Source organism: Scleropages formosus, chromosome 1 (genome assembly GCF_900964775.1).
Source record: "Scleropages formosus chromosome 1, fSclFor1.1, whole genome shotgun sequence".
In the NCBI taxonomy this organism is placed as follows: Eukaryota; Metazoa; Chordata; class Actinopteri; order Osteoglossiformes; family Osteoglossidae; genus Scleropages; species Scleropages formosus.
Window position 1 is genome coordinate 1025299 of NC_041806.1, and position 20655 is coordinate 1045953.

The following is a 20655-nucleotide window of genomic DNA, read 5'->3' on the forward strand; positions in this document are numbered from 1 at the left end:
TATTCATGAGATGGGAAGAATTAAATATGGAGTTCAAGTCTAATATGAATATAGAATACATATGGTGGTTCGTTGAATGTAAGTGCTCTGCAATGGACTCGGGTCATCGCTCGTCCGAAGTGCCGTGCGGATTGGTTCTGGCCCCCTGGATCACCAGAGCACTAGTCCAATAAATGATTACTGAATGCACGTTAACGTTAACGCTTCATACCTGATCGGGATCTGATCTCCACATTTCCATTGGACAGAAACATGAGCCCAGCATCGTAGAACACCTCCATGCTGTTTTGTCCGCTTCCAGCTGTGCAGCCGACATCGTGCTTCTCAACTATGTCCCAGATCTGTATGTGCAGTAACACAGTGCATCTGATGTCAGCACTGCAGCTTCTGGACTCTGAGGACATTCCCTTCACCTCTGCATTTCGGAGACACAGAGAAACGTCCCTCCTTACCTTGGACTGACTCAGTCTGTGTTTGCTGTTCAGCACATAGACACCCTTGTCCACAGCGACCAACCCCACCTTCGCTCCAGGGTCACCTTCGATACTCAGCGTGAAGCTCTTACGTGGCTCATACTGAGACCTGGTGGATGTGACTTTGAGCTGTGAAAGAAGCAATAAATGAGAATTAATGGCAGAAATGAGAAATTAGTGATGCAACTGAAATGCCTGAACTGAGGTTGAGTCAGTTCACAAATGTACATCATTTTCCCATAACTTTGCAACCTTTTTCAGACTCTTTCTCCCCTGATCTCCAATGTGCTCCATAGATGCATACTATGTTGTATCTGTATAAAAATTAAAAAAACCTTACATGCAGCTATTTGTGTAATACACAATGGTTTATACTGTGGTATGTGACAAATTGTACTCAAGAATGCCATCATCACATCCTTGTATAAATAAGTGTTTGTTCAAATATGTGTTTGTTCATGTCTGTTCCTGTCTAATAGGAGTCTCTTCACAAGCACTTGAATTGCCAGCGTACCCAGTATAACTGTGCAAATGACAAATAAACGACTCTGAGAATCAGCTCTCTACATTCAAATTTCTCCTTCTGTTGATGTGATTCACTTTATGTATTGTTCTCAAAGATGTGTGCTTCTTTGGAGAAAAGCATCTGCTAAATTAATTTTAATAAATGTTAATGTAAAGATTACCTTCCCCATGCAGGTATCCTTCACATCCACCCAGACTGCGTCGGAGACCACTTGGTCAGCTCCCAGATGGTAATACGCCACAAAGCGGAATGAAGGAACCATGTCCTTTGTCACCGGCAGTGTCAAGGTCACCAGGGACTGACCTTGCTTCCTTTCTTGTCTCTTTGCAAGGACAATCTGCCCTTTGTTCACAACCTGTTCATGTAAGGACAAACATCATTATCCAGTCAGTGTACGTGCAGAAGACCAGCTCTGTTGGGATAGTCATAAATGCATGGGTAAGAAATGTGTAGACGTGTGTATGTGGGTCACAGAATTTAGATGGAAAAATGAACATGCACATGTCTCATGTATAGCTCAGTGAAGGAAACAACTCAACTACGTACCAGGTATGTGAACTGGGTGATTTCATTCTGGACCCCTGGATTGTCATTTGCCAAATTCAGATTGACCTGCAAATTGTCTCCAATTTCCAGCTCAGTTGCCTGGATCCCAATGTGCAGGTAGTTCTTTGTGTTCTTGTATGTCTGGTAGGGTTTGGCAACCATTGTCTGCTGAGCTTGACGATTGGGTGACAGAGCTGGCATCTCAGTTTGAATCTGAAAAAAATAGAAAATACTTCCTATAAGATTTTATTACAATTTTCACCTCTGGTCTCAAGTGCTGTGTAACAACTGCAAAAACAATGAGTGTTGTAAGTGGTCCTCAACTCATTAATATTATCAGCATCAATCCTTATGTGGTTATCGATAGTTGTGTTGGCTAGTTTTGAATCTAACTGTTAACCTGGATTAAAGCGTCTCAGACTCACTGTGATTTGCAGGTCTGCAACCTGGCCACCAGTATTTACAGTTAGCCTGGCCATACCATTGGCCTTAGTAACACCATGCACAGGTCCAGGCGTTGCCTTTAGTCTGATGCCTGCAGCAGGACTGTCATCTGGATTTGTCACATAGACCTTTCAAGGCAAACAAGAGGAGAGGTCATTACCCTGTGCAAAACCATCTCATTGTCCGGTATTAGGTAAATTACAGCTGCTAGAATTATTATAAGAGCTAGAAACTTCAAGCTATTACGGATATCATGGCAAGAGTACCGCAATGTCAAATGGCATCCCTGGTTTGAAGAACTTGGGAGTTTTCTTGAAGTGAATGGTGTAGGGTGAGGTCACTATAAGGATTCCTGTCTTCTCCCCCTCCACCATTTCAGTGCCTTTGACACAGGAGGAAGATGTCTTTCATCACGTGACCCACAATACGGGTAAAGTACAATCCCTTCTCATAGCAGGCTCCAATGGCAGAGCTCCCTACATAGTCATCATGTGACAACAACCGACATGGATGGAGACTGCATGCTTTCAAATTACAGTCAGGACCTGGTCAACTGTGCAATCAAAATGCAACATCAGTCAATTCAGTTGAACTCATTTTTTATAACATGCTCTTCTCCACTAAGTGACAGAAAGTGCTGAACAATGAAGCAAATACAGTTGAGAGCAAAGTCAAAATGAAAAAGGAAGTTTGCTAAGGCAATTTTCTCAGGTAAGCCATGTGTCAGCTGAGGAGAGGAAAACAAAAGAAAAAAACCCCATGGAAAGAAGCTGAGAGAACAAATAAACTTTGCGGTTCGCCAGTGGCTGCTGGCGCAGTGGGTTGGACTGGGTCCTGCTCTCCGGTGGGTCTGGGGTTCAAGTCCCGCTTGGGGTGCATTGAGACGGACTGGCGTCCTGTCCTTGATGTGTCCCCTCCCCCTTACGCCCTCTGTTGCCGGATTAGGCTCCGGCTCTCCGCGACCCCGTATTGGACAAGCGGTTCAGACCAGTGGCTGCCTTCCTCTCAAAGCCCATTATTTCTAGTGTAGTAATGTCGCTCTTCATTTAGATTTCACAACAGAAGTAATGCTATTTAGAAAAAGAACCTACTGTGTGGGGGAACTGCGGTCTTACCGGTTCTTGTCAAAACGTTGACTGTCACATAGATGGGTAGCCCTAGAAGCTGGTTGATGTCTGGACTGATCTGCACAATGTGCTCTCGTTTCAGGGTAGCCGTGCCCTTCCCTTCGATGATCTGCATACATAAGAAAGGAAACTCAAGATTCTCAACAGGGCTGACATTTCACAACTAACCTTGATTTACCAAGGAGGGTGGGCTGCAGGCGACCCAGCTTCCTTAGCTGACCAATACGCAATCTTCTCACAGGCACCTCCAGTTTGTCTGCAAGCTTTCAGCAGTTAGCTCAGAAAGATTTTCCCCTCCTCCAGTTTGTCCTCTTGCATGACCAAGTACAGTATGTTCAAGGCAACTGGCAGGGGGTGTTACTGGGGACTGTACGGCTGTGGATGGATACGGATAATGGGAGGAAGAGAAAAACTCACATCCACTCTCTGAAGAGAACCTGGGAAACTCTTCTTGCCTTCTTGAGTCATCACGCCGAACACCACAAATGCTTTCCCAGTCACGTCCTTCCCATACAGGTACCTTCGGACACATGAGGAGATTGAAAGCAAGTTGTCATAATAGCGCGAGGGTATAGACTAACTGACAGAAAAGGAAAAAATGTACAATCTTAGCTTACTTGGCAGTGATGTCGACAGTCAGTTCTCTGTCGTCTACGTAGAAGAAGGACTGTCTTGGTATCAGTTTGATTTCAAAGGTTGGCAGCACTACAATATTTAGAGAAAGACAGAGCTCATGTGACTAAAGCAGCCACTGTTTACCACCAACTACTAAAAGTATTTTGTATTTACTTTTTAAAAATCTTTTCTTATATTATGCACTCTTGTGTTTCATGCACCAGCTGGGGTCATCAGGTAGTGTAGTCTTTACAGTAAAATCGGAGGAATCTCTGCTTCTACTGTAGACCCCTTGGCCAAGGTACATATCTTGAACAGGTACGATGAAAACGGCCTTGCAGTATAAATAGGTAAATCATTGCAAGTAAGATACAAGTGTACAAACCTAACATTTTAAATGAGCAAAGGTGAGAGCGGAATAAATGTACAGCGCATGGGAATGACTACAGTCTCACCATATTCCTTGACTTCAAATTCATAAGTGAAGTTTCTTTGTGGTGTTTTTTGGAATTTGGCCACCACCTTCCATGTTCCCACACTACAACAGGACAGAGGTCAGGTGTCACTGCAGTAGGCAGCACAAGCAGATGATGAAGGAATTCATTTTGCTTGAAAAATTTAATTAAAATGACGATAATCAAAATTGTTGTGATTCATCCTTATAAATAAAATGCGTCTGTGGCTTCCAGAACAGACCTGACGACCTCCGGCAGCTCATACACTCCAGACTGAACTCCTTTATTTGGAAACACTTGGTCTCTGAAAACTATTATTCCATCTGGGGTCTAAATGACAACAAGAAGAGGGTTTTTCAGGACAGAAAAAGGAAAAAGTCCACAGAGAAAAGCTACTGGATCATTTTGCGTTCGGGGACGTGTGCTAAAAGGTCGCAGATCCAACTTTTGCCATTCTTTCTGTCATGAGGAGCCTCAGTTGGCTTGTCCCAGTAAATACATGTGGAATCCATCCAACTCACCATCTCCTTCTCTCCACATTACATTTGTTTTCTGTGACACCCAGTTTACAAGTACATATTGTATATCATTAATGCGAAAATTCAAATCACTAATGATCCCTTTTATTAAGGTTCAGATGAATCCAGGTTTATATCACGCTTGTGATTCATCTGAACGCATCATCAGTAACGTAACCTGGACTCGTGTCACGTCCATAACACAGAATATGGATCTCTTACCATCATCTCGACAGAAACACCATTTTCAATAGGCTCAATGCTGGGGTTTGTGGTGAAGAGTCTGTAATGAACTGGAACACACACACATTCAGATTAATGCTTCCGCACACAAACGTGTCAGTGATTTCTGTTTATCGAGGTCTATTTAGCAGACAGTCCAACCTTTGCTGGTGGGTGTGTAGATGGTCTTATCAGTCTGAACAAAAATGAATCCCGATTGGAAAGAGAGGAGAACAACTTTCTGCAGCGTATGTTGCGGGAACTTTGCTTCCAGGTAGACAAACTGCTTTTTATTGGAATCCTTGTCAAAGAAATCTTCTTTGAGCTAAAGAGAGAGCGAGAAGTGTTAAGAAAAACAGGAAGGAGCGCACTTGAACACAGAAGCCTCACTAAAAGTGTTACATGGGAAATCACTACAAAACAAACCATGTTATGACAAACTGGAAGCTGGAGAATTAACTGGACATGTCTCCTTCCATGTAGTGAAAGTGTGGTAAAAGTGGGAATGTGTACCATGATCTCCTGCAGGGCCTGGTAGCTGTTGTCAGAGTTCAGTGTGACTTTGTGGTTCAGAAACTCTAGTAGTTTTGCCGGGAATTCTTTTGCCGTGATGGTAACTTCAACGGGTGCTCCAGTGTACTCCTGTGCCTCCACAAACACGTTCTCCTTGCTGCCCACTCGCAGCATGTTCGGCGCACTCATGATGTAGCTGTTGAAAGAAATGAGACATACTCACCGTGGAGTAGAGGGTGTCGACTGAATGAAGGAAGCATGCGAAAGATGATCGAGGAGCCCTCAAACCACGAGAGGACAAATTAGGAACAATGCACACACACACACACACACTCTCTGAACCGCTTGTCCCAGACGGGGTCGCGGGGAACCGGAGCCTAACCCGGCAACACAGGGCATAAGGCTGAAGGGGGAGGGGACACACCCAGGATGGGACGCCAGTCCGTCGCAAGGCACCCCAAGCGGGACTCGAACCCCAGACCCACTGGAGAGCAGGACCTGGTCCAACCCACTGCACCACCGCACCCCCCGCAGGAACAATGCCAATTTTTAAATTATTTGAATTGTTTTTTTAGTTAGTTAATTATGTGTAACATGATTACACACCGGGGGGTGTGTCCCCTTATGCCCTAAATTGCCTGGTTAGGCTCTGGCTCGCTGTGACCTTGCTTGGGTCAAGCGGTTTCAGTCAATGTGTGTGTGAGAGATGATTACACACCCAGGGCAAGGGTGAATCCCCATGCAGGTGTTTTATTTATTTCACAGTGTAAAGTGAAGTGAATACTCAGTATCACCCAAAGCACTGATTGTGGTGCGGGCGCGGAAGTATCATCATTATCACTATTATTATTATTGTTATTATTATTATTATTATTGAGTGATAGAATGAGCGAATGAAGAAGTCAAGGTGTGAGGGAAAATCTTGAGTGCAACTGCCCTGATTTCCCCATGGAGAGAGGTGACGGACCCAATTGCAGGTGCTCAAGTGTTTATTCAAAGGGGCAGGCGAAATCTTGTAGTCCGAAAAACAGGCAAAGGGTCACCAAGGAGCAAACGTGGTTTCAGGGAAGATCCAAAAGACATCGTCAGGAAATGAGCTGAGAGTCAGAAAACCGGGGAGATGAGACAGAGGCAGATGAGCAAAGGAAGAAGGAACACGGAGGGAGTCAAGGAGGACGGGGTTGCACGCAGTGGTCGTAGTACACTGAACGGTAGGTTCCGCGATCCGTTGTGTCCGGAGTAGCCCTTAATACTCCCGTTCCTTGATCAGCCACAGACATCTCTGGTTGTGTGGGAGCGGGGGGCGTGACAGTACCCCACCTCCACGAGTGGCACTGGCCACTCCATGATGGTTAGGAGGACGCCCCCAGGGCCTGGGTGTTGATTGATCTGGGTGGTCCCCGTGAAACGATGAGATCAACACCGGGTCCAAGATGTCATGGGCAGGCACCCAACACCTTTCCTCAGGCCCATAACCGCCATAATGGTAGTCAACCAAATACTGCAATCCCCCCCTGGTGGGAGTCCAGGAGTTCATGTACCGCATAGGCCTGTATGGGATGCGGTAGCGTGGTGTCTGAGGGTTGGTGCAAGGATGTGGTACAGAGCTTGAGGAGGGAAATGTGAAAGGTTGGGTGCACGTGTAGGTGTGGGTGCAGCTGGAGTCGACAGAACACAAGGGTGACACGTCGGAGAACCTTAAAAGGGACCAATGGATCTAGGACTGAGTTTCTTTGCTGGGAGTTCAACCGGAGACTTTCGCAGAAAATCAGACCTTCTGTTCTAGCATGAAGGAGAGGGGACACCAGTAGCGATCCGCTTGTTGCTTGACCCCTTTGCTGCTCCTTACTAGATGCGCTTGAACTGTCTGCTAGGTCTCTACACCTTCCTGCTACCAGGCATCGACTGCTGGTACATCACTTGAGTTGGGATGCCACAGAAAAAAAGGGGGTTGATACCCTCGGACACACCAGAAAGGACAGAGCCCTGTGGACGTATGGGTCAGTGAGTTGTGGGCATATTCAGCCCATGGTAAGTACCTCATCCATTGTTGTTGTTTGTTGGCTGATGTCCTGATGGAGGCACTCAACTTGCTCATTCGCCTGAGGATGATAGCATGACATTAGACTCACCAATGCCCCTAACCTTTGCTAGAAGGCCCTCCATACTCAGGATATGAATTGTGGCCCGTGGTCTGACATGATGTCTCCTGGTAAGCCAGAGAGGAGGAAGATGGGGTGGAAGAGAAGTTCTGCAGTTTATAGGGCTGTAGTGAGTTTGCGATGAGGAACAAGATGACACACCTTGGAGAGCCGGTCAATTATGGTGAGTACTGTGGCCTTACTGTCCGAACTTGGAAGGTCTACAAGAAAATCTATGGTGATATGGGACCAGGGATGGGTTGGCAAGGGCAAGGGTTTGAAGAGCCTTGCAGATTTCTGGGTTGAGGATTTGACTTGGGCACAGGTTGCACAAGCTTGGATGAAGTCCATGACATCTTCTCAGAGGGAAAGCCACCAGAATTGTTTTTGGAGGAGGGACTGGGTCTTGCTGATGCCTGGGTGTCTGGAAGCAGGGTGGTCATGCGCCCACTGTAGGAAAGTGGGTTGCATGCTAGTTGGGACGTACAGTTTCCCTGCAGGCTTCTCAGGAAGTCCCAGCTCTGTTTCTTGGGCTCAGTGGAGGTCTTGGAGAAAGTGCCATTGGATGGGGGCTATTACACAAGGCTTGGGCAAGATGGCCTCAGTGGCCTAAGGGACAGGGACTCGTTCATGCATCCGGGACAGGGCATCTGCCTTCGTGTTTTTATTGCTGGGTCTGTAAGTCACAGTGACATTAAACCTAGTAAAGAAAAGGGCCCACCTGGCTTGAAGGGGATTTAGGCACGGAGCCGTTTGGAGGTATTCTAAATTCTTATGATCTGTCAGCATAACGAAAGGATGCACAACCCCCTCGAGCTAATGTCTCCATTCCTCAAGGGCCAACTTGATAGCCAGTAATTCCAGTTGCCAATGTCATAATTCCACTTGGCTTGGGACATTTTCCGTGAAAAAAAATGTGCATGGGTATAATTTGGCAGGGTTCCCCTGTCGTTGAAATAACACCGCATCTACCCTCCTCTCCGAAGTGTCCAACTCCGCGACGAATGTAGAGTTGGATCTGAATGTCAGAGGACGGGCATTGAGGTGAAGTGCCTCTTCAGGGATTCAAAGGCCTGCTGGGCAATGTCCATCCAGATGAGATGGGGGCTCTTACCTGTGGTCAAAGGTGTAAGCGGGGCAGCAATGGTACTGTAATTCCATATGAAGCAACGGTAAAATTAGTAAACCCCAAGAACCTCTGTAAGGCTTTCACTGTGGTTTGATGGGGCCATTGGGTTACGGCCCGTACCTTACCCATCTCCCTGGCCACTCCTTCTTTGCTCAGGACAAATCCCAAGAACAAGACCTGGTCCTGGTGGAACAGGCATTTTTCCGTTTTCACAAACAGGTGGTGACGCAATAACCGGTGCAACACCTGCCGAACCAGCACCCCGCAGACTAGCTCCCAGCTGAACTCTGGCTACTGCGCAAGAAACAGCGCCAGCCCCGCAGAAAGCTGAAACCCTTAGGCGGGCTCCAGCACTTGCCCTAGCCCGAACCCTAACCCTAGCTCCAGCCTTAACCCTACCTAAAGCCATAGCCCAGGCTCCGGCCTTGACCCTATCTCCAGCCCGAACCCTAGCTCCCAGCTGAAGTCTGGCTGCTGCGCAAGCCACAGCGCCGGCCCCGCAGAAAGCTGAAACCCTTAGGCGGGCTCCAGCACTCGCCCTAGACCGAACCCTAACCCTAGCTCCAGCCATAACCCTACATTCGGGTACAGCCAAGGCTCCGGCCTTGACCCTATCTCCAGCCCGAACCCTAGCTCCCAGCTGAAGTCTGGCTGCTGCACAAGCCACAGCGCCGGCCCCGCAGAAAGCTGAAACCCTTAGGTGGGCTCCAGCATTTGCCCGAACCCAACCCCTAACCCTAGATCCAGCCTTGACCCTACCTCCAGCCATAGCCCAGGCTCCGGCCTTGACCCTATCTCCAGCCCGAACCCAAGCTCCCAGCTGAAGTCTGGCTGCTGCGCAATCCACAGCGCCGGCCCCGCAGAAAGCTGAAACCCATAGGTGGGCTCCAGCATTTGCCCTAGCCCGAACCCTAACCCTTGCTCCAGCCTTAACCCTACCTAAAGCCATAGCCCAGGCTCCATCCCGAACCCTAGCTCCCAGCTGAAGTCTGGCTGCTGCGCAAGCCACAGCGCCAGCCCCGCAGAAAGCTGAAACCCTTAGGCGGGCTCCAGCACTTGCCCTAGCCCGAACCCTAACCCTATCTCCAGCCTTAACCCTACATTCGGGTACAGCCAAGGCTCCGGCCTTGACCCTACCTTCAGCCCAAACCCTAGCTCCCAGCTGAAGTCTGGCTGCTGCGCAAGCCACAGCGCCGGCCCCGCAGCAAGCTGAAACCCTTAGGCGGGCTCCAGCACTTGCCCTAGCCCGAACCCTAACCCTAGCTCCAGCCTTAACCCTACCTCCAGCCATAGCCCAGGCTCCGGCCTTGACCCTATCTCCAGCCCGAACCCTAGCTCCCAGCTGAAGTCTGGCTGCTGCGCAAGCCACAGCGCCGGCCCCGCTAGCAAGCTGAAACCCTTAGGCGGGCTCCAGCACTTGCCCGAGCCCGAACCCTAACCCTAGCTCCAGCCTTAACCTTACCTCCAGCCATAGCCCAGGCTCCGGCCTTGACCCTATCTCCAGCCCGAACCCTGGCTCCCAGCTGAACTCTGGCTGCTGCGGAATCCACAGCGCCGGCCCCGCAGAAAGCTGACACCCTTAGGCGGGCTCCAGCACTAGTCCTAGCCCAAACCCTAACCCTAGATCCAGCCTTAACCCTAGCTCCAGGTATAGCCAAGGCTGCGGCCTTGACCCTATCTCCAGCACAAACCCTAGCTCCCAGCTGAAGTCTGGCTGCTGCGCAAGCCACAGCGCCGGCCCCGCAGAAAGCGGAAACTCTTAGGTGGGCTCCAGCATTTGCCCAAGCCCGAACCCTAACCCTAGCTCCAGCCTTAACCCTACCTCCAGCCATAGCCCAGGCTCCGGCCTTGACCCTATCTCCACCCCGAACCCTAGCTCCCAGCTGAACTCTGGCTGCTGCGCAAGGCACAGCGCCGGCCCCGCAGAAAGCTGAAACCCTTAGGCGGGCTCCAGCACTTTCCCAAGCCCGAACCCTAACCGTAGATCCAGCCTTAACCCTAGCTCCAGGTATAGCCCAGGCTGTGGCCTTGACCCTATCTCCAGCCCGAACCCTAGCTCCCAGCTGAACTCTGGCTGCTGCGCAAGCCACAGCGCCGGCCCCGCAGAAAGCTGAAACATTTAGGACGGCTCCAGCATTTGCCCTAGCCCGAACCCTAACCCTAGCTCCAGCCTTAACCCTACCTCCAGCCATAGCCCAGGCTCCGGCCTTGACCCTATCTCCAGCCCGAACCCTAGCTCCCAGCTGAACTCTGGCTGCTGCGCAAGCCACAGCGCCGGCCCCGCAGAAAGCTGAAACCCTTAGGCGGGCTCCAGCACTTGCCCTAGCCCGAACCCTAACCCTAGCTCCAGCCTTAACCCTACCTCCAGCCATAGCCCAGGCTCCGGCCTTGACCCTATCTCCAGCCCGAACCCTAGCTCCCAGCTGAACTCTGGCTGCTGCGCAAGCCACAGCGCCGGCCCCGCAAAAAGCTGAAACCCTTAGGCGGGCTCCAGCACTTGCCCTAGCCCGAACCCTAACCCTAGCTCCAGCCTTAACCCTACCTCCAGCCATAGCCCAGGCTCCAGCCTTGACCCTATCTCCAGCCCGAACCCTAGCTCCCAGCTGAACTCTGGCTGCTGCGCAAGCCACAGCGCCGGCCCCGCAAAAAGCTGAAACCCTTAGGCGGGCTCCAGCACTTGCCCTAGCCCGAACCCTAACCCTAGCTCCAGCCTTAACCCTACCTCCAGCCATAGCCCAGGCTCCGGCCTTGACCCTATCTCCAGCCCGAACCCTAGCTCCCAGCTGAACTCTGGCTGCTGCGCAAGCCACAGCGCCGGCCCCGCAGAAAGCTGAAACCCTTAGGCGGGCTCCAGCACTTGCCCTAGCCCGAACCCTAACCCTAGCTCCAGCCTTAACCCTACCTCCAGCCATAGCCCAGGCTCCGGCCTTGACCCTATCTCCAGCCCGAACCCTAGCTCCCAGCTGAACTCTGGCTGCTGCGCAAGCCACAGCGCCGGCCCCGCAGAAAGCTGAAACCCTTAGGCGGGCTCCAGCACTTTCCCAAGCCCGAACCCTAACCCTAGCTCCAGCCTTAACCCTACCTCCAGCCATAGCCCAGGCTCCGGCCTTGACCCTATCTCCAGCCCGAACCCTAGCTCCCAGCTGAACTCTGGCTGCTGCGCAAGCCACAGCGCCGGCCCCGCAGAAAGCTGAAACATTTAGGTGGGCTCCAGCATTTGCCAGAGCTCGAACCCTAACCCTTGCTCCAGCCTTAACCCTAGCTCCAGGTATAGCCCAGGCTCCAGCAATAGCCCAGGCTCCGGCCTTGACCGTATCTCCAGCAAGAACCCTAGCTCCCAGCTGAAGTCTGGCTGCTGCGCAAGCCACAGCGCCGGCCCCGCAGAAAGCTGAAACATTTAGGTGGGCTCCAGCATTTGCCCGAGCCCGAATCGTAACCCTACCTCCAGCCATAGCCCAGCCTCCGGCCTTGACCCTATCTCCATCCCGAATCCTAGCACCCAGCTGAAGTCTGGCTGCTGCGCAAGCCACAGCGCCGGCCCCGCAGAAAGCTGAAACCCTTAGGCGGGCTCCAGGACTTGCCCTAACCCGAACCCTAACCCTAGCTCCAGACATAACCCTACATTCGGGTACAGCCAAGGCTCGGGCCTTGACCCTATCTCCAGCCCAAACCCTAGCTCCCAGCTGAAGTCTGGCTGCTGCGCAAGCCACAGCGCCGGCCCCGCAGAATGCTGAAACTCTTAGGTGGGCTCCAGCATTTGCCCAAGCCCGAACCCTAACCCTAGCTCCAGCCTTAACCCTACCTCCAGGAAAAGCCCAGGCTGCGGCCTTGACCCTATCTCCAGCCCGAACCCTAGCTCCCAGCTGCAGTCTGGCTGCTGCGCAATCCACAGCGCCGGCCCCGCAGCAAGCTGAAACCCATAGGTGGGCTCCAGCATTTGCCCGAGCCCGAACCCTAACCCTAGCTCCAGCCTTAACCCTACCTCCAGCCATAGCCCAGGCTCCAGCCTTCACCGTATCTCCAGCCCGAACCCTCGCTCCCAGCTGAAGTCTGGCTGCTGCGCAAGCCACAGCGCCGGCCCCGCAGAAAGCTGAAACCCTTAGGTGGGCTCCAGCATTTGCCCGAGCCCGAACCCTAACCCTAGCTCCAGCCTTAACCCTACCTCCAGCCATAGCCCAGGCTCCGGCCTTGACCCTATCTCCAGCCCGAACCCTAGCTCCCAGCTGAACTCTGGCTGCTGCGGCAATCCACAGCGCCGGCCCCGCAGAAAGCTGACACCCTTAGGCGGGCTCCAGCACTTGCCCTAGCCCGAACCCTAACCCTAGATCCAGCCTTAACCCTAGCTCCAAGCTATAGCCCAGGCTCCGGCCTTGACCCTATCTCCAGCCCGAACCCTAGCTCCCAGCTGAACTCTGGCTGCTGCGCAAGCCACAGCGCCAGCCCCGCAGAAAGCGGAAACTCTTAGGTGGGCTCCAGCACTTTGCCCTAAGCCCGAACCCTAACCCTAGCTGCAGCCTTAACCCTACCTCCAGCCATAGCCCAGGCTCCGGCCATGACCCTATCTGCAGCCCGAACCCTAGCTCCCAGCTGAACTCTGGCTGCTGCGCAAGCCACAACGCCGGCCCCGCAGAAAGCTGAAACCCTTAGGCGGGCTCCAGCACTTGCCCTAGCCCAAACCCTAACCCTAGATCCAGCCTTAACCCCAGATCCAGCCATAGCGCAGGCTTCGGCCTTGACCCTATCTCCAGCCCGAACCCTCGCTCCCAGCTGAAGTCTGGCTGCTGCGCAAGCCACAGCGCCGGCCCCGCAGCAAGCTGAAACCCTTAGGTGGGCTCCAGCACTTGCCCTAGCCCAAACCCTAACCCTTGCTCCAGCCTTAACCCTAGCTCCAGGTATAGCCCAGGCTGCGGCCTTCACCCTATCTCCAGCACAAACCCTCGCTCCCAGCGGAAGTCTGGCTGCTGCGCAAGCCACAGCGCCAGCCCCGCAGAAAGCTGAAACCCTTAGGTGGGCTCCAGGACTTGCCCTAACCCGAACCCTAACCCTAGCTACAGCCTTAACCCTACCTAAAGCCATAGCCCAGGCTCCGGCCTTGACCCTATCTCCAGCCCGAACCCTAGCTCCCAGCTGAAGTCTGGCTGCTGCGCAAGCCACAGCGCCGGCCCCGCAGAAAGCTGAAACCCTTAGGCGGGCTCCAGCACTTGCCCTAGCCCGAACCCTAACCCTAGCTCCAGCCTTAACCCTACCTCCAGCCATAGCCCAGGCTCCGGCCTTGACCCTATCTCCAGCCCGAACCCTAGCTCCCAGCTGAACTCTGGCTGCTGCGCAAGCCACAGCGCCGGCCCCGCAGAAAGCTGAAACCCTTAGGCGGGCTCCAGCACTTGCCCTAGCCGAACCCTAACCCTAGCTCCAGCCTTAACCCTACCTCCAGCCATAGCCCAGGCTCCGGCCTTGACCCTATCTCCAGCCCGAACCCTAGCTCCCAGCTGAACTCTGGCTGCTGCGCAAGCCACAGCGCCGGCCCCGCAGAAAGCTGAAACCCTTAGGCGGGCTCCAGCACTTGCCCTAGCCCGAACCCTAACCCTAGCTCCAGCCTTAACCCTACCTCCAGCCATAGCCCAGGCTCCGGCCTTGACCCTATCTCCAGCCCGAACCCTAGCTCCCAGCTGAACTCTGGCTGCTGCGCAAGCCACAGCGCCGGCCCCGCAGAAAGCTGAAACCCTTAGGCGGGCTCCAGCACTTGCCCTAGCCCGAACCCTAACCCTAGCTCCAGCCTTAACCCTACCTCCAGCCATAGCCCAGGCTCCGGCCTTGACCCTATCTCCAGCCCGAACCCTAGCTCCCAGCTGAACTCTGGCTGCTGCGCAAGCCACAGCGCCGGCCCCGCAGAAAGCTGAAACCCTTAGGCGGGCTCCAGCACTTGCCCTAGCCCGAACCCTAACCCTAGCTCCAGCCTTAACCCTACCTCCAGCCATAGCCCAGGCTCGGGCCTTGACCCTATCTCCAGCCCGAACCCTAGCTCCCAGCTGAACTCTGGCTGCTGCGCAAGCCACAGCGCCGGCCCCGCAGAAAGCTGAAACCCTTAGGCGGGCTCCAGCACTTGCCCTAGCCCGAACCCTAACCCTAGCTCCGGCCTTAACCCTACCTCCAGCCATAGCCCAGGCTCGGCCTTGACCCTATCTCCAGCCCGAACCCTAGCTCCCAGCTGAACTCTGGCTGCTGCGCAAGCCACAGCGCCGGCCCCGCAGCAAGCTGAAACCCTTAGGCGGGCTCCAGCACTTGCCCTAGCCCGAACCCTAACCCTAGCTCCAGCCTTAACCCTACCTCCAGCCATAGCCCAGGCTCCGGCCTTGACCCTATCTCCAGCCCGAACCCTAGCTCCCAGCTGAACTCTGGCTGCTGCGCAAGCCACAGCGCCGGCCCCGCAGAAAGCTGAAACCCTTAGGCGGGCTCCAGCACTTGCCCTAGCCCGAACCCTAACCCTAGCTCCAGCCTTAACCCTACCTCCAGCCATAGCCCAGGCTCCGGCCTTGACCCTATCTCCAGCCCGAACCCTAGCTCCCAGCTGAACTCTGGCTGCTGCGCAAGCCACAGCGCCGGCCCCGCAGAAAGCTGAAACCCTTAGGCGGGCTCCAGCACTTGCCCTAGCCCAAACCCGAACCCTAGATCCAGCCTTAACCCTAGCTCCAAGTATAGCCAAGGCTGCGGCCTTCACCCTATCTCCAGCACAAACCCTAGCTCCCAGCGGAAGTCTGGCTGCTGCGCAAGCCACAGCGCCAGCCCCGCAGAAAGCGGAAACTCTTAGGTGGGCTCCAGCATTTGCCCAAGCCCGAACCCTAACCCTAGCTGCAGCCTTAACCCTACCTCCAGCCATAGCCCAGGCTCCGGCCATGACCCTATCTGCAGCAAGAACCCTAGCTCCCAGCTGAACTCTGGCTGCTGCGCAAGCCACAACGCCGGCCCCGCAGAAAGCTGAAACCCTTAGGCGGGCTCCAGCACTTGCCCTAGCCCAAACCCTAACCCTAGATCCAGCCTTAACCCCAGATCCAGCCATAGCGCAGGCTTCGGCCTTGACCCTATCTCCAGCCCGAACCCTCGCTCCCAGCTGAAGTCTGGCTGCTGCGCAAGCCACAGCGCCGGCCCCGCAGCAAGCTGAAACCCTTAGGCGGGCTCCAGCACTTGCCCTAGCCCGAACCCTAACCCTAGCTCCAGCCTTAACCCTACCTCCAGCCATAGCCCAGGCTCCGGCCTTGACCCTATCTCCAGCCCGAACCCTAGCTCCCAGCTGAACTCTGGCTGCTGCGCAAGCCACAGCGCCGGCCCCGCAGAAAGCTGAAACCCTTAGGCGGGCTCCAGCACTTGCCCTAGCCCGAACCCTAACCCTAGCTCCAGCCTTAACCCTACCTCCAGCCATAGCCCAGGCTCCGGCCTTGACCCTATCTCCACCCCGAACCCTAGCTCCCAGCTGAACTCTGGCTGCTGTGCAAGGCACAGCGCCGGCCCCGCAGAAAGCTGAAACCCTTAGGCGGGCTCCAGCACTTGCCCTAGCCCGAACCCTAACCCTAGCTCCAGCCTTAACCCTACCTCCAGCCATAGCCCAGGCTCCGGCCTTGACCCTATCTCCAGCCCGAACCCTAGCTCCCAGCTGAACTCTGGCTGCTGCGCAAGCCACAGCGCCGGCCCCGCAGAAAGCTGAAACCCTTAGGCGGGCTCCAGCACTTGCCCTAGCCTGAACCCTAACCCTAGCTCCAGCCTTAACCCTACCTCCAGCCATAGCCCAGGCTCCGGCCTTGACCCTATCTCCAGCCCGAACCCTAGCTCCCAGCTGAACTCTGGCTGCTGCGCAAGCCACAGCGCCGGCCCCGCAGAAAGCTGAAACCCTTAGGCGGGCTCCAGCACTTGCCCTAGCCCGAACCCTAACCCTAGCTCCAGCCTTAACCCTACCTCCAGCCATAGCCCAGGCTCCGGCCTTGACCCTATCTCCAGCCCGAACCCTAGCTCCCAGCTGAACTCTGGCTGCTGCGCAAGCCACAGCGCCGGCCCCGCAGAAAGCTGAAACCCTTAGGCGGGCTCCAGCACTTGCCCTAGCCCGAACCCTAACCCTAGCTCGGCCATCAACCTACCTCCAGGTATAGCCCAGGCTCCGGCCTTGACCCTATCTGCAGCAAGAACCCTAGCTCCCAGCTGAACTCTGGCTGCTGCGCAAGCCACAACGCCGGCCCCGCAGAAAGCTGAAACCCTTAGGCGGGCTCCAGCACTTGCCCGAGCCCAAACCCTAACCCTAGCTCCAGCCTTAATCCTACCTCCAGCCATAGCCCAGGCTCCGGCCTTGACCCTATCTCCAGCCCGAACCCTAGCTCCCAGCTGAAGTCTGGCTGCTGTGCAAGCCACAGCGCCGGCCCCGCAGCAAGCTGAAACCCTTAGGTGGGCTCCAGCACTTGCTCTAGCCCAAACCCTAACCCTTGCTCCAGCCTTAACCCTAGCTCCAGGTATAGCCCAGGCTGCGGCCTTCACCCTATCTCCAGCACAAACCCTAGCTCCCAGCGGAAGTCTGGCTGCTGCGCAAGCCACAGCGCCAGCCCCGCAGACAGCTGAAACTCTTAGGTGGGCTCCAGGATTTGCCCGAGCCCGAACCCTAACCCTAGCTCCAGCCTTAACCCTACCTAAAGCCATAGCCCAGGCACCGGCCTTGACCCTATCTCCAGCCCGAACCCTAGCTCCCAGCTGAAGTCTGGCTGCTGCGCAAGCCACAGCGCCAGCCCCGCAGAAAGCTGAAACCCTTAGGTGGGCTCCAGGACTTGCCCTAACCCGAACCCTAACCCTAGCTACAGCCATAACCCTACCTCCAGCCATAGCCCAGGCTTCGGCCTTGACCCTATCTCCAGCCCGAACCCTCGCTCCCAGCTGAAGTCTGGCTGCTGCGCAAGCCACAGCGCCGGCCCCGCAGAAAGCTGAAACCCATAGGTGGGCTCCAGCATTTGCCCGAGCCCGAACCCTAACCCTAGCTCCAGCCTTAACCCTACCTCCAGGTATAGCCCAGGCTCCGGCCTTGACCCTATCTCCAGCCCGAACCCTAGCTCCCAGCTGAAGTCTGGCTGCTGCGCAAGCCACAGCGCCGACCCCGCAGAAAGCTGAAACATTTAGGTGGGCTCCAGCACTTGCCCTAGCCCGAACCCTAACCCTAGCTCCAGCCTTAACCCTACCTCCAGCCATAGCCCAGGCTCCGGCCTTGACCCTATCTCCAGCCCGAACCCTAGCTCCCAGCTGAACTCTGGCTGCTGCGCAAGCCACAGCGCCGGCCCCGCAGAAAGCTGAAACCCTTAGGCGGGCTCCAGCACTTGCCCTAGCCCGAACCCTAACCCTAGCTCCAGCCTTAACCCTACCTCCAGCCATAGCCCAGGCTCCGGCCTTGACCCTATCTCCAGCCCGAACCCTAGCTCCCAGCTGAACTCTGGCTGCTGCGCAAGCCACAGCGCCGGCCCCGCAGAAAGCTGAAACCCTTAGGCGGGCTCCAGCACTTGCCCTAGCCCGAACCCTAACCCTAGCTCCAGCCTTAACCCTACCTCCAGCCATAGCCCAGGCTCCGGCCTTGACCCTATCTCCAGCCCGAACCCTAGCTCCCAGCTGAACTCTGGCTGCTGCGCAAGCCACAGCGCCGCCCCCGCAGAAAGCTGAAACATTTAGGTGGGCTCCAGCACTTTCCCAAGCCCAAACCCTAACCCTAGCTCCAGCCTGAACCCTACCTCCAGGTGTAGCCCAGGCTGTGGCCTTGACCCTATCTCCAGCCCGACCCCTAGCTCCCAGCTGAAGTCTGGCTGCTGCGCAAGCCACAGCGCCGGCCCTGCAGAAAGCTGAAACGCTTAGGTGGGCTCCAGCACTTGCCCTAGCCCGAACCCTAACCCTAGCTCGGCCATAACCCTACCTCTAGCCATAGCCCAGCCTCCGGCCTTGACCCTATCCCCAGCCCGAACCCAAGCTCCCAGCTGAAGTCTGGCTGCTGCGCAAGCCACAGCGCCGGCCCCGCAGAAAGCTGAACCCCTTAGGTGGGCTCCAGCACTTGCCCTAGTCCGAACCCTAACCCTAGCTCCAGCCATAACCCGAGCTCCAGGTATAGCCCAGGATCCGGCCTTGACCCTATCTCCAGCTCGAATCCTAGCTCCCAGCTGAACTCTGGCTGCTGCGCAAGCCACAGCGCCGGCCCCGCAGAAAGCTGAAACCCTTAGGCGGGCTCCAGCACTTGCCCTAGCCCGAACCCTAACCCTAGCTCCAGCCTTAACCCTACCTCCAGCCATAGCCAGGCTCCGGCCTTGACCCTATCTCCAGCCCGAACCCTAGCTCCCAGCTGAACTCTGGCTGCTGCGCAAGCCACAGCGCCGGCCCCGCAGAAAGCTGAAACCCTTAGGTGGGCTCCAGCACTTGCCCTAGCCCGAACCCTAACCCTAGCTCCAGCCTTAACCCTACCTCCAGCCATAGCCCAGGCTCCGGCCTTGACCCTATCTCCAGCCCGAACCCTAGCTCCCAGCTGAACTCTGGCTGCTGCGCAAGCCACAGCGCCGGCCCCGCAGAAAGCTGAAACCCTTAGGCGGGCTCCAGCACTTGCCCTAGCCCGAACCCTAACCCTAGCTCCGGCCTTAACCCTACCTCCAGCCATAGCCCAGGCTCCGGCCTTGACCCTATCTCCAGCCCGAACCCTAGCTCCCAGCTGAACTCTGGCTGCTGCGCAAGCCACAGCGCCGGCCCCGCAGAAAGCTGAAACCCTTAGGCGGGCTCCAGCACTTGCCCTAGACCGAACCCTAACCCTAGCTCCAGCCTTAACCCTACCTCCAGCCATAGCCCAGGCTCCGGCCTTGACCCTATCTCCAGCCCGAACCCTAGCTCCCAGCTGAACTCTGGCTGCTGCGCAAGCCACAGCGCCGGCCCCGCAGAAAGCTGAAACCCTTAGGCGGGCTCCAGCACTTGCCCTAGCCCGAACCCTAACCCTAGCTCCAGCCTTAACCCTACCTCCAGCCATAGCCCAGGCTCCGGCCTTGACCCTATCTCCAGCCCAAACCCTAGCTCCCAGCTGAACTCTGGCTGCTGCGCAAGCCACAGCGCCGGCCCCGCAGAAAGCTGAAACCCTTAGGCGGGCTCCAGCACTTGCCCTAGCCCGAACCCTAACCCTAGCTCCAGCCTTAACCCTACCTCCAGCCATAGCCCAGGCTCCGGCCTTGACCCTATCTCCAGCCCGAACCCTAGCTCCCAGCTGAACTCTGGCTGCTGCGCAAGCCACAGCGCCGGCCCCGCAGAAAGCTGAAACCCTTAGGCGGGCTCCAGCACTTGCCCTAGCCCGAACCCTAACCCTAGCTCCAGCCTTAACCCTACCTCCAGCCATAGCCCAGGCTCCGGCCTTGACCCTATCTCCAGCCCGAACCCTAGCTCCCAGCTGAACTCTGGCTGCTGCGCAAGCCACAGCGCCGGCCCCGCAGAAAGCTGAAACCCTTAGGCGGGCTCCAGCACTTGCCCTAGCCCGAACCCTAACCCTAGCTCCAGCCTTAACCCTACCTCCAGCCATAGCCCAGGCTCCGGCCTTGACCCTATCTCCAGCCCGAACCCTAGCTCCCAGCTGAACTCTGGCTGCTGCGCAAGCCACAGCGCCGGCCCCGCAGAAAGCTGAAACCCTTAGGCGGGCTCCAGCACTTGCCCTAGCCCGAACCCTAACCCTAGCTCCAGCCTTAACCCTACCTCCAGCCATAGCCCAGGCTCCGGCCTTGACCCTATCTCCAGCCCGAACCCTAGCTCCCAGCTGAACTCTGGCTGCTGCGCAAGCCACAGCGCCGGCCCCGCAGAAAGCTGAAACCCTTAGGCGGGCTCCAGCACTTGCCCTAGCCCGAACCCTAACCCTAGCTCCAGCCTTAACCCTACCTCCAGCCATAGCCCAGGCTCCGGCCTTGACCCTATCTCCAGCCC

General features: G+C 55.6%; 1 protein-coding gene across 1 annotated transcript in view; it reads right to left on the bottom strand.

Moving 5' to 3' along the window:
* The window catches only part of LOC114911050 (complement C3-like), a 49790-nt gene that overhangs the window by 5883 nt on the left and 23252 nt on the right, over window positions 1–20655 (bottom strand). The window contains exons 2-15 of the mRNA XM_029254015.1: window positions 5440–5635; window positions 5089–5251; window positions 4927–4997; window positions 4428–4516; window positions 4187–4269; window positions 3734–3821; window positions 3534–3636; window positions 3105–3225; window positions 2256–2371; window positions 1971–2117; window positions 1546–1758; window positions 1160–1354; window positions 453–602; window positions 212–341 (exon numbers count right to left, since the gene is read on the bottom strand). Of these exons, the coding sequence (XP_029109848.1) occupies window positions 212–341; window positions 453–602; window positions 1160–1354; window positions 1546–1758; window positions 1971–2117; window positions 2256–2371; window positions 3105–3225; window positions 3534–3636; window positions 3734–3821; window positions 4187–4269; window positions 4428–4516; window positions 4927–4997; window positions 5089–5251; window positions 5440–5635 (1865 nt within the window). The remainder of the gene's footprint in view (window positions 1–211; window positions 342–452; window positions 603–1159; window positions 1355–1545; window positions 1759–1970; window positions 2118–2255; window positions 2372–3104; window positions 3226–3533; window positions 3637–3733; window positions 3822–4186; window positions 4270–4427; window positions 4517–4926; window positions 4998–5088; window positions 5252–5439; window positions 5636–20655) is intronic.